Here is a 13,536-nt window from a genome sequence, read left to right as displayed (position 1 = left end):
ATTGCTGCTCACATTCATTTTTTACTCTGAGCCATGTTCCCTGGTAGGTGAGCAAATGAGAACCAGCTTGTTTGTTACAGCAAAAGGAATACTGCCCTCAAAGCTTTGTCCCAGTCAGAAATTCCCTTCCTGTCTATGAACACATTAAACAAATAGAAATCCCCAAGAGGAAGGTCTTTGCGGGGACATTGATCTGGTCCAGTGTGCTAGATAGGCTTCAGGGTAGTGAGCTGACATACGTGTATGCTTTTCCCCAGGAGGTTGTTTCATTTCATCACTAGCCTCAGTGGAAATCATTAACCACGTGGCTGTATACATGTCGCATGCCTAACTTTGGGAGACTCATATAAATAAAGTTTGGAGACAAAATGGCTTTGGCAGCATTTAAAATAAAGATGTGGAGAAAGCTACTTACTGGGATAATAAATCCTTGATGGTTCTAGAGTCTGGCTGCTGTCTAGAGAGCTTATTTTAGGGAGAATTTATGGCGTATTTGTAACAGTTAGCTTTTGCTGCTTAAGAAGCCACCCCTGAAATTTACTGTCTTAAAAGATCAAAAGGGTTCTCTCTCCTGAGTCTGTGGGTTGTCTGGACTGTTCTGGTCAGGCTGGCTTGGCTGGGGCTGGATCATCTGAGATGGTCTCACTACAATGATGGGGCCCCAGCTAGACAGCTGGGGAGGCTGAGATGCCTGGGGCCTCTCTCCACCTGGTCCCTCCACCTCCAGGAGGCTGCCCTGGGCTCTTCTTCTGGTGGTAGGAGAGTTCTCCACTGCTGGAAAGGACAAGCCCTAATGCATGGACACTTTTGAGCCTCTGCTTGCATCATATTTGCTATTATCCCATTAACCAAAGTAAGTCACAATAATCTGACACAGTATTGACATTTAATCATTTAGGTCCAAGAAACCAGAACAAGAGATTATCTCATGCAGAAATTCCTATATAAGCCTCACAGTGAGTTTCATGCTGAAATCCCAAAGTTCAGGGGTGATATTTCCCCAATTTAGTTCTCTACATCACTGTAATGGAGAGAAAAGGCTGCAAGAGATTTCTGGATGGTTGAGGCCCTTTTGCTTTTGCAAACCCAAGCAGGAAACCATTTGGCATCACTGGCTTATGTCTTACACTGGTACCCACCCCACAGGGGATGTGAACTGCTACCTGTGTGATGTAATATGCTTTCTCCCTTTTTATGAGTATAAAAACATTATAATCTTTACCTGTGACTGGGCTTTTTTGGTTCCCTTTAACAAAATCTGGGCTTGGTGGTGTGTGCAGGACATGATTGAGTGTGTGCACATGTGCGTGAAAACTACTGCACCTGGATGCTCCTCTGACAAGCGTGCAATTGTGCAATTGCTCCAGGCACATCTCTTGTGTTCTCTGGGAGATTAGCAAGAGTCACCAGACAACAAAGGTCTCAGAGGGCACAGCAGCTGCCCCTACTGCAATGTTTCTCCCTCTGGAAATGAGTTTTCTGTCCAGTCCCATTAGCCTACCTAATGGTAGAGATAAAGCTGGAGAAGGAGGCCCAGCTCCCTAATAGGAAGCAGTAGTTTCAAACATCTGCTTGGCCATGCGGTGGAAAACCATTTTGGAAAAATTCTTTTGCGGGGAGGAGAGAGAAATGGATGGGGCACCTGGGGGCAGGTGAGGCATGAGCAAACTGTCCACTCAGAATTAGGGAAGAGGACACAACTGCAAAGCACCCCCCCACACACACACACACACGTGCACACTCCTCTTCTGCTCATTGGGCTAAGGAGGCTCAGTGGCCCTGTGTGTGCCTAGGGAGTGTTCAGAGCGAATGCCATGTAAACCACAGCCCGGGAGGCTGGCACGGGGCCCGCAGTTCAGGTAGAAACACGTGCGGATTGCATTCCTGCAGGCCTATGTCATAATCATCACTGTGACCTGCTGTGGAAGGAGGGTACCCCTCCCCTGCAAGGCACATGCCTGTAGCTCCATGCTTGGCACCAGCAGAGGCCCCAAGGCCATAGGAAGATTTGGGTAAAGTAGGAGAAATGATAACAGTGTGGAGATGCTGCAGAGTCAGGCTTCGGAGAGCAAGGGCTGTGTGAGAGAGCCCAAGCTTCCTTCTCTGTTAACCCGATGGCCTGGGACAAGTCACCCAACTATTCCAGAGCTCTTCTTAGCCTCTACTGTACCTCCCATGCCCCAGGGGCCCCCGAGCCTGCTCTACTTTTCCTTTCTCCACACCATTCATCAGCACTAGCAAACTATTTAAGTTACCCATTTTGTGCATTTATTGATTATTATCTCTCTCTTCTCACTAATATGCTAGTTCCACCAGGGCAGGGATCTTTGCAAGTTTTACTTAATGGTCTATCTCACATACCTAGAATCGTGCCTGGCCTATAATAAGGGCTTAATAAATATTTACTGGATAGATGTTGAGCAATGACCTCAGGGACCATTTCTAGCTTTACCATTAACATATCAGTCATCTAATTGGAAAAGGGCCATGAAAATCAACTACATTGTAAAAAAATTAATTAATTTTTTAAAAAATGTATCAGTTATCTACTACTGTGTAAAAACCATCCTAAACTTAGTGGCTTTAAAAAACAACAGTTCATTCTTTCTCATGATTCTGTGGCTCAGGAGTCTGGGCAGGGCCTCTGGGCACTTTCTCTACTTTTGACATCAATGGCTGCGGTTGGCTGTCCATGGGGAAGGGCTGGAAGGTTTAAGAAGGCTCCATATGCCTGGTGTCTCAGAGGTCCTTCATGTGGCTCCTCTCTTTCCATGTAGTGGCATCTCTCTCTCTCTCTCTCTCTGTGGATGTATGCAACAAGGAGGGAGGGAACTGCTAATGGTCACCGTTGGCAACTGCCTGGCATGTTATTCCATGATCCTATGCTCTGGAAATGTGCACACTCTCAATAAGCACTTACTGGGCACCTTCCAGGGCTCAAGTCCTGGCCATGTACTAATCACCACAGTGCCCCAAACCTTCCTGTCTTCACGAAGCTGATCACTAACATGGGCCCTGAAGCCATAATCCTTTGAGGTCCAGCTGGCATCTGGTCCCCTCCCCACAGTGAGAGCAATGGAAGTGAACCATCAGAGCGCTTCTTGACAGGGACATTTGGGGACTCTTTGGGCAAGGTTGATGACCATCTCCCTGGCTCCCTTCCAGATTCCACAGATGGTGAGGGTGACTGGAGTCTCTGGTCTGTCTGCAGTGTCACCTGCGGAAACGGCAACCAGAAGCGGACCCGGTCTTGTGGCTATGCATGCACTGCAACAGAATCTAGGACCTGCGACCGTCCAAACTGCCCAGGTGAGCTTGGATGGGGGTATGGTTCCAAGTTCAAGGGGCAGCTTTTAATTTCTATTTTAAAACTTATAGAAATTGACTTTTTAAAAGACGGCCATTATCCCAATAAGACTTTGACCAGAATGAGACAAGAGACAATTAATGAGCTTAGAGGATGGAGAGATGGATTTGCCAAATCTTGTGCACGATTGCAGTCGCTGTGACTTAAAGGACAATATCATGTTGTACTTATTTAACTTAAAGGAGGGACTCTGGTTAGTTTGGGCCTTTGATGTGGGATTTGTTGTGTTTGAAGAGACACCCGAAGACAGATATTCATGGTCTGATAAGGAAGCCAGAACGAGAGGCTTGACAGCCATCCACAGGAAAAGCACATGGTTAGCCCTGCAGGTAACACCAGAGAGTATCCAAAGGCTCCCAAGAGAGCAAAGTACGTCAACTTGGAAGTTAATTATCACTTCATATGGTGAACGTTGTCAGTGCTTTAAAAGTGAAACTGATTGCATACTTGGTCATATTGGGAGTGGGAAATAAGTGGGACCGTAACGGCGATTGTCAAACTGTGGCTCATGGGCCATGTCCAGCCAGTGACCTGTTTTTGTAAGGCTCATACACTTTTAAAGGATTGTGAGGAGAAAGAAGGAGAGCAAGATTATATGTGATGCACAAAGCCTAAAATATTTACTGTCTCACCCTTTGCAAAAACGCTTACCAACCCCGGGTCTATGGTGTTACTGTGTGTTGCTCATTGCCAGGTAGCACCAGCCCAAAACAGTGTCTTAGGCCCTTTCAAGAAACCACACATTCCAAATGGCTTCATCTGAAAGAAACTTCAGAGACAGAAAATCTGACCCCTGTACCCAGACTTCCTTTTCCTACCCCTAGACACTCTATTCTCAAACCAGAGATGTTTGGAACAAAAAAAGAACTGGAAGCAAAAAAGGGGTTTCTGAGGAGAAAGGACGGATCAGATGGGAATGACTATGGATGTTAGCAAAAGGGCGTGCAGAGAATGGGCTGAAATGTAAGAAGTGGCTGTTGTAACTCCGTGTCAGCCGTGCAGACGGATTTCAAAAAAGTGGAGCAAAGACCCGGATGCTTTTTCTGATCTTTCCCACGTTCGTCTTAATGAGCAGAGTGGGAAGTGTGCTGGAAGTCTGCAGGGTGGATTTGGATGGGTAGAAATAAACCAAAAAACAAGAATAATATGAGGAGAAGGAGAAAGGAAGAAACTGAAGAAGGAAGAGAAGGAAAATACAAAGGAGATGGTGACAAAAATAACAATGGGGGCAAAAAGACGAAGCCAAAGAAAATAAGGATAATGAAGAAGATGAAGAAAAAATGAAAAAGATGAGGAAGAATAAGATTTTTTGAGTACTTCAGTATCAAGCACATTTTTAAATTTTTTTCAACTATTTCACTTAATCCTTGCAATAGCCTCACGAAATAGGTATCTATTATTGTACCCATTTGATAGCTGTGGAAACTGAGGCACGGGGAATTAATTTGCCTAGAGACACACAAGCAACGTGGGTTCATCTGGAATTGAATCCAGGCAGTCTGATTCCAGAGTCCACGTTCTCAACCATTAACCTCTGTTGCCTGCATCAGTCAGCCAAGTGTGGATACAGACTTTGAACGTCCGGAGCTGGGGCTTGCCTGTTGTCTTCACTTCCAGAGCTGGCATCCAGACCCAGGGTGGTAGACTTAGACACCTCGTCAGGGGAAGGCGCTTCTCTGCCACCACTTGTTCTGCTTCCTTCTTGTTCTGGTCACCACGGAGAGCGGTGTGGCCAGCAGCCCTGCTTGTGCATTTTCTTCTCAGATGTCCTTGCCCTCTTTCCATCCTTTCTGTCTCTCCAGCATTTTCAGCATTTTATTTCAGCATTTTAGGTCTTTCTTGGAACAGGCGGGATTTCCTTTTGCAGGATCTCTTTCCTTATTTGGTTTGTTGATTCTCAGCCTTGCTGGAAAGAATCATGGGGCAGACAAGGTCTCCCTGGCCTGGCAGTGATTACATTGTAAAAGTTCATCCCCTAGGTCAACTCTACAAAGAAATTTGAGGGTCCTCACATAAAATCAGAGAGAGCCCCGTAAGGGAAATCAAGTCATCTTTAGCAGGAAAGCCGAGGCTCACCAGCAAATGTTTTGTGGCCCTCCACGCCTTCCCGTCTCATTGCTTTAGCTTGCACAGGATTCCTGTTTGTAAAGGAAGCCTTGTTAGGGGTGGTCGTTCGGGGAGTGAGGGATGGGCGAGATGGGAAGTTTGAGGAAAGCTGCGTTTGGTTCTCAGAGCAAGTAATAACAAGCCTGGCTTTTTCTTTCTGAAGCATCGCTGACAATGCTAAAAGTCCAGGACTATGAAATATCTGGTCTTTGGCTATAGACTGCTACACCCTCAATGAGCTAGACAAGTAATTAGCTAGATAAATGAGCTAGACAAATATTCCAGGGAAAAATATCCACTAACACTTACCACTTACTGCTCTATCTAAGTGCTTTCTTTACACATAACTCATTTAATTCTTTCAACCCTGTGAGACGGGGCATTTAGTTCTCCCCACTTTAGGGATGTGAAAACTGAGGCACACATGTGAAAGGTGAAATGGCTTGCCCAAGTTCACATGGCTAGTAATGATTTGATCCCAGGCAGTCATTGAAGACAAGGTGTTGACCACTACACTCCATTGCCGCTGGCTTAGTTTGTCACCCTGACATCATAGACAGCCATCCTGACATGTGCCCCCACTGCCCAAAAGCCCATCCCCAGGCCTAATGAGTGAGTTCCTTAGGATTCATTCAGGCACATTTGGATCTGATTTCATGCTGCAAATGGTATCTGGGGTTTTAATATATTTTATGCGCTACTACCTGCTTTTTACTGTTTCCTCTGTTGGCAAGTAGTTCTGCCCAGGAGTTGTAATGAGTACAGAAAGCCTTTGTTCAGGTGTATTCGTTTTTTTACTTGCGGGGGGTGGGGGGGTTACTTTTTCCTATATATAGCTAGGGGAAAATGAGCTTTTGTCTGTGTTTAGGAATTGAAGACACTTTCAGGACAGCTGCCACCGAAGTGAGTCTGCTTGCGGGAAGTGAGGAGTTTAATGCCACCAAACTGTTTGAAGTTGGTAAGAAGATTTTTTTTCTTTTTTATCCAAATATTGATTTAGTGCTTTGGAGATTCCTTTTGCCTTTGCAGTGCCATCCTTGGATCCATGTAAATGTTTCATTTTCCTCTTCTGGGATCCAATTCTCCCAGCATATTTCTTGCTCGGTGAATATACTCCAAGCAAGAAAGAGCAATCTCATCCCTCCTACACCACACTGAGCCATTACAGTACCTCTGTGTCCACCCTGCTCGCTACACAGACTTCACAGCAGCTGGTGGGCAGGGGACATTCTCTTCCCTTAGCATGGAATCATTCTATGGTAGGGATGGAATCGTTCTCACAGCCTTCACTGAGCATCCTCAATAAAACCAAGAAATGGTCCTTGGCACTCCAGCAGATGGAGGGAGGGGGAAGAAAAAGGGAATTTTCTCAATATTAGATGCCCCCTCCCTTGCAAGAATTTTCATAAACGTTTGGTGCACTCTGCTACTTGCCTGCTAGAAAATGCTAGAGCAGATACAATAAACGTGAACCAAACAAAACTGAAAGTGACTACTCAGGTACAAGGTGCAAGCTTGCTTTTTAAGAATAGCTTCCTGTGCTTCTGGATATGATTCTATACTGTGGAAGGCTAAGGTTCCTTCTGCCCTACCCCACCCCTTTTTTTTTCTTTTTGCCATCTAAAGATTCTTTCTTAGCCTTTTCACCTTGGCCCTATCATCTCTGCCAAAACTTAGCAGTCCTAAGTCTTTTTTTTTCATGGCCCAGCTATTCAAGAGCTAATTTGGTAAGTAAACATGTTCCTCAAATGACTGTAGGGCTCAGTCAAGGATCTAAATAGAACAAGTCTACAAGAAAAAGAAAGACTAATAAGAAAGAAAGGAAAAAGCAAATGGCACCAGCACCGTGATGAAAAGAAACTGAAACAGCATCGGGGCAGCAGGGAGCGGTGGGGACTGTGACAAAATGAAGAACTCAGGCTTTATCCAAAGGGGCTGGACATGATGTGGCCATTGTGGAGTGAATACTGACTCGATGTTGTCAGATATCCTGGTTTTCCAGGACAGTCCCAAAATCTGGATCTTGCTAAAATATATGTTAATTTTTTAAATGCTTGATAATAAAATAAATTATTATCAATAATTTTAAAATAAATTAAAATCGAATCCAGTCAAATGTGTCTATGAGCTAAACTGGAGGCAGCTTGGAAATTCAATGTTACTAGGACCTCCACCTCACCCCTGTCCTTTCACATACACACAATCAAATTGCATTTAACAGGAGCAGTCTGCAAACACAATGCATTTGATTTTAAAAAGTGACTTTAAAGGTGGGAATTTTACATAACATGGTAGAGCCTTAAAGGCAGTCTTTGGGGGCAGAGAGCTTCTCAGGCCTGCTCATATACCCCACAGGCAGGCAGCATCTCGTTCTTTTGCAGAGCACAGCCCAGATGCACAGAGCCGTGCCCGGTGTGTGGCTAAGGACATGAGAGCTGAGTAGACATGATGTTTCAGTCAGGGTGCAGGCAAGAAAGAACACGGCACATTTAAATTAGGTCACAGAGGAGCATTTGGTGAGGGACTGTCTGCAAAGGTAGGAGCAGCATGGATGGAAACCAAGAAGGGACTATACAGAACCCCAGGGCTGGCAATAGTGGGGAGCCCTTACCACCTCTTGGCCTGAAGGGACCAGGGAAGGAGCAGTTGCCAGAGCCCACAGAGTAACCTGATAGCAGCCCTGGCTGTCAGAGCGATACAGCCAACCTGCAACAGTGAAGGAGGAGCCAGGGAAATAATACCCTGACCTCGCTCTCTTTCCTCTATCTGTCATTGGCTCAACCCAACTAGAAGTCAGGGTCAAAGAGCCTGTTGATGCAGTCCACATAGGTCCATCTTCCAGGCCAAGGAGAAGCACGGAATGAGGATATAGAAGGACAAATGGAAAGTGGGAAAAGCTTGTCTTGCTCAAGGTCAAGTTACTTAACCTAGTACTGCCTCGGTTTTCTGATCTATAAAATAATATGAGGTAATACTGCCTACCTCACTGAGTTATTGTAGAATTAAATGAGTTATTTGTAAAGCATTTAGAATGTGCCCATCATGCTAAACTTTCTACGTAAGTTCGATAAATAAAAAATAAAAATAAGTCAATGGACATCCCATAATATGAATTATGATGACCTCCCATCCTGGAGGGAAAATACAAAGGTGTTTTCTGGGGACTCGCCGAATTTTGTTTCTGAAGACCCTCCCCTCCAAAGGAGATCCCACAGACTTTGCAGGCGCTTCCTAGGATGGAATTTCTATTCTCTCAGTGACTGCTCAGTTAGGGAGTGACAGCTGTAGAGTTGCAGAACTTAGAGCTGAAAGGAGCCGTGGTGTACTCCAGCCAGCAGCACCTGGACGCTGTTCCATGAACTCTCTACGCTCCCTCCCATTTAATCCTCATTGCGACCTGGGTGAGAGAGGTGCTGTTTTTATGCCCAATTTAGAGGTGAGAAAACTCTAAATTGAAAGCACAGTGGGGTAAAAGAACTTGCTCACAAGTAGGTCACAGCACTACTGAATAGTTGAGTTGGGATTCAATCCCACACGGTTTAGCATGAGATCCTCCACTCTCAACCTTATGCCGACACTTCTGAGCTCCTAAAAGATGCCCCATCTCTCTTCCTCATGTATTGACCAGAGCCCTGAGCCTTTTTCCAAGCTGGCCATTGTCCTGACCACTTGATTTCCACTCATAGCACCACCATCCTCCCAGGCAGCTGGGTCAGAGCTGGAGTCACTTCTGACGTCTTCCTTTCTTTTCCCAAAGCCCATCAGCCACCAAGGACTGACAGCTCTAACTCTCTGACTACTCTTGATACTGATACACACCTACTGATTCCTCCCAATGTATCTCAGCAGGTCCCTTACAATCAATATCAGCACTGAATTCATTTTATTACTATACAGCTCAATTAATAGCTCACTCTCACAAACCTTCAGTGGCTCCCTAGTGCCCTCCAAACAAGCCTGAACTGAACAAGACCTCCATGATCTAATGCCGACATTATTTCCCTATACCTTCTGCTCCAGTGAATCTAAGTGTGTCCCCATCCCCAGACATCACCCCAGATTTTTCCTGCTCAACCTTGGTTTGCACAAGTAGGGCTTACCTGGCGTGCCCTCCCTCACCATTCCGCCGTCTCTGCTATTGCAGTTTGTGTCAGTTAGTGTCCTCTAAGACTGAGGTATCAAAATGGGATTAGACATGAAAGAGATTTATTGGGGAAACTCTCTAGAAGGATAAAGGTGACGGCAGCGGGACTGGGCAGGGAGAGCTTTCAGACCAAGGTGCAAGCAACTCTGAGAAAGTCGCAGCCATGCTGACCAGAAGTCCCTTGCAAAGGCTGCCTATTGCAGGAGTCCCTCGTCATTGGCTGGCGCAGCCGGGAGGGAACATGGACTTCATGTAAACACCACGATAGATCCAAAGCTGTGACAGCTGGAGGCTCCAGTCAGCAAGAGCCCACAGCAGGTTCTCCTGTAGGAGCTCTGAGCAGTACACTTGTGGTGGCCACAAAGCCCTGCTGTGCCTCAGGACCAGCAGGTGCCACATGCTCCTTGAAGCACCCCAATTTGCCCTGCTAGAAATAATGTTGCATTTTTGTACACCTGTGGGGCCTTTTGCCTTTGCCTCCCTCAATGCACCCCCACATTCCACCATGGTTGGCTTCTTAAATATGCCTCATCCTGCCCACTGCAGCTCACAGAAGAAGATGCTGTCAGTGACCTGTCCATGTCTCCTCCACCCACCCCAGCCTGACTTCTCAACTGGAAGCCACTGTATTTCTTCTCCTCAGCTCTTTCTCTGGCCCCTGATACCTACCTGTCCATGAATGCACAGTGGGCTGGAAGTCAGGAGCAGCCCCCTGTCAGTGATTGATGGGAGCTGGTGGAAATATGCCCAGATCCCCATCAAATAAAAAACAAATCTGAATTTAGTACGGAGAGACTTTATCCAAAGGATTATTGCAAGGAGGGAGGGAGATTTATCTCCCTATTATGGCAGTAAAGAGAATGCTGTGACCATAAGGTCTACAAGCATCTCCAGGGTTAGGCAAAGAGGGTTTTCTTTTACAGAGGAGTAAATGAGGCTAGAAGGAACCCTGTGTCAGAAGTGGGATGAAAGTGTGGCATGATCAGATAGGAGATCAGAGAACATTTTGCTCTGAGAACAGCCAATTTTCCAGGAGGGACCCTTAAGGAGAAGCTGTGTGCTGGCTTGGGCTGAGGGTGGGTTAAAGTTCAGGGACCTGGAGGAAGGAGAGAAGCTTAATCAAAGTTCAGTAAGATGCATTTTGTTCTTTTCAATCAATGGGGACAAGCAGCTCAGCTAATCATTTTTGAAGCAAAGAAAAGGAATTTGGAGGGTCTGTGTCTGGCTTTGTTGCAGGTAAACAAAGGGGGCATCCATCAATCTTATCTAAGTCCTATGGGGAAAGGGGGTTCTTTGTAGTAAACTGTTTTCCAGAATGCAAAAGGGGGGTGCAGGGGGGTGGGGAGGGAGGATTCTTAACCTCGGCTATTTCCCAGGATCATGAGGCTTGGATGAAGTTCAACATTTTCAGTGGATGAGAAAACAGTGAGGTGTTCTGTGCACTGTTTCCCGGGTCCCAGCCTGAGTAGCCAGTCCCTTGCAGTGGTTACTTACTGATCCACACCCTATTAGCTTCCCTCTCTTCCCTGTCTCACTTTCCCACCTCCCTGCTAGTGTTTCCTGGAATCACCTCCCAAAGAGCCATTTTCACTGGAAGCTTTTTGTGTCCCGGTCTGGGAGAACCCAGTCTAAGACATCCACTAAACCAGAGATCCTGGACTCAGATGACTGCAGGGCCACGAGTGGGCACCCATGAGGGAAGGGAACAGGCAGGGGCTGTGCCTTCTACCATGTACAAGAAGGGGTCATCATTCACCTGTTCACAGGTGAATGCAAGACCACTGTAGATACATCTTTTCTTTTTTTCAAATGAAGCCAGAAATCCACATTTACAGTTGGAATCACCTAGTTCTCAAATGCTGGCAACTAATCTTTTTTTTTTTAATATTGTGAGAACCAAACACAATACCTCTGGGGGTAGGTTCTGACCCGAATTCTGCTGGTCACTGACCTCTGGTCTAAATGTTAAGCTCCCTAAAAGCAGGTTCCACAGGCCCCTTCCTCCTTAAGGCATCTTATCATATGAATTTGATATGTCTAGTGATTGTTACATGCCTAAAATTAAGAGATTAGAAGACAAGCCCTATTTAAAACGAGTCAGTGAGTGACAGAAATAAAACTTAATCCTATAAACGTTCCCTGGAGACCTTTTTCATTACACCCCCACTTATTTAGAGAGAAAATTCAAAACAGCCCTCTAAATTGTTAATTTTGTTAAGGGTGATAATGGGGTTCTTGTGATCTACGAAAATTTCCCCCTTTCTTTTTTGTAGATGCCTACTAAGATTTAGGGGTAATAATGTATATTTCCATGAAAGTTAAGAAAGATGGAGTAAATGCAATGATAGTTAAATCTAACTGATGGAATGTGGTTAGTCATCATATCTGTAAGTATGTTTTCTTTACTTTTCTGTGTGTCTGAAAATTTTTCATAATGTAAAGGAGAGGGGTTGGGAAGAAGTCTTGCCAACAAAGAACTTCCCAAGTTCAAGGAAGGTGAGAATGGCCCCCATGGCCTGGTAATTCTGGGCTCTAGGAGGGGTGTTGTTGACTTCAGTGTCACCCGGCCAGCCAGTTCTGCACGTGGTGAGAGGGTTTCTCTGTGGCCTTTTTCAGACACGGACAGCTGTGAGCGTTGGATGAGCTGTAAAAGCGAGTTCTTAAAGAAGTACATGCACAAGGTAATCAATGACCTGCCGAGCTGTCCCTGCTCCTACCCCACCGAGGTGGCCTACAGCACAGCTGACATCTTCGACCGCATCAAGCGCAAGGACTTCCGCTGGAAGGACGCCAGCGGGCCCAGGGAGAAGCTGGAGATCTACAAGCCCACGGCCCGGTACTGCATCCGCTCCATGCTGTCCCTGGAGAGCACCACGCTGGCTGCCCAGCACTGTTGCTATGGCGACAACATGCAGCTCATCACCAGGGGCAAAGGGGCGGGGACGCCCAACCTCATCAGCACCGAGTTCTCGGCCGAGCTCCACTACAAGGTGGACGTCCTGCCCTGGATCATCTGCAAGGGCGACTGGAGCAGGTACAACGAGGCCCGGCCTCCCAACAACGCACAGAAGTGCACGGAGAGCCCTTCGGACGAGGACTACATCAAGCAGTTCCAAGAGGCCAGGGAGTATTAAAGAGACCGGGATGAGGTGGGGTGACGCCACCTCTGGCTTTGTGACACAAGCACGCTGCACTGATCTGCCACTGGCGCCGAGTCCTCCTTCTCCGCACATGTGTGCATTTGTATAGAGCACACGAGTATTTGTTATAGATTACACTAAGGCTGTGCGCCAGGCCCGGGTACCCGTCATCAGAAGCCACCCTTGCTATGCACAGTGCCTACGGACCTCCTTGGAAGTCCTCCCAGGGGCGATGTGGGCAGGAGGATGGGGACGACAGAAAAGCCAGAAGGAGAACCTGGGGGACATAGTAGGTGTGACTCCGTTCCCAGGCGGATCCAGTGTTTCCAGAGAGAGACTGAGGTTGTAAACGTTATAAGCGGTTTTTATGTATAACTTATTTAATACAAATGTGACTTAAGCGTAACCTTTTCTCTGGAGTTGTCATCATGAAATGAATCATTTCTGTGAGAGTTGGGAAAGAAAAGGGCTGAGGGAAGTGGAAGAGAAAGGGAATTTTGCAATGATCTCTTTAAAAATAAACGCCACAGTGGAAATGTATGAAAACAAGAAAATGCCCACCTTCAACCAAATGCTATTTAGTCAGAAGGCACCTTACTGGAGTCTCAGATTCCGAAATTCTCTTGCCTCAGACTGAGTAGGGGTGGAGGGTAAGTGGGTATTTTAGGGACAAATCTGAGATCTTGTTTTAAGTAGGCTTTAACATAAAAGACCAGTAATAGCATAATGCTATGATTCTACTAGAAGGCCCCAAAGCAGTAAAATTTCTGCTTATGTCA

General features: G+C 46.2%; 1 protein-coding gene across 1 annotated transcript in view; it reads left to right on the top strand.

The window, feature by feature from the left end:
• The window catches only part of ISM1 (isthmin 1), a 72,010-nt gene extending 58,767 nt beyond the window's left edge, over positions 1–13,243 (top strand). The window contains exons 4-6 of the mRNA XM_063075649.1: positions 3,166–3,309; positions 6,342–6,431; positions 12,234–13,243. Coding sequence (XP_062931719.1) covers positions 3,166–3,309; positions 6,342–6,431; positions 12,234–12,751 — 752 coding nt within the window. The 3' untranslated portion in view covers positions 12,752–13,243. The remainder of the gene's footprint in view (positions 1–3,165; positions 3,310–6,341; positions 6,432–12,233) is intronic.
• The last annotated feature ends 293 nt before the right edge of the window (positions 13,244–13,536 follow it).

Source organism: Cynocephalus volans, chromosome 1 (genome assembly GCF_027409185.1).
Source record: "Cynocephalus volans isolate mCynVol1 chromosome 1, mCynVol1.pri, whole genome shotgun sequence".
In the NCBI taxonomy this organism is placed as follows: domain Eukaryota; kingdom Metazoa; phylum Chordata; class Mammalia; order Dermoptera; family Cynocephalidae; genus Cynocephalus; species Cynocephalus volans.
Note: the sequence above shows the minus strand (reverse complement) of the source record. Positions and strands in the feature narration are given on the sequence as shown.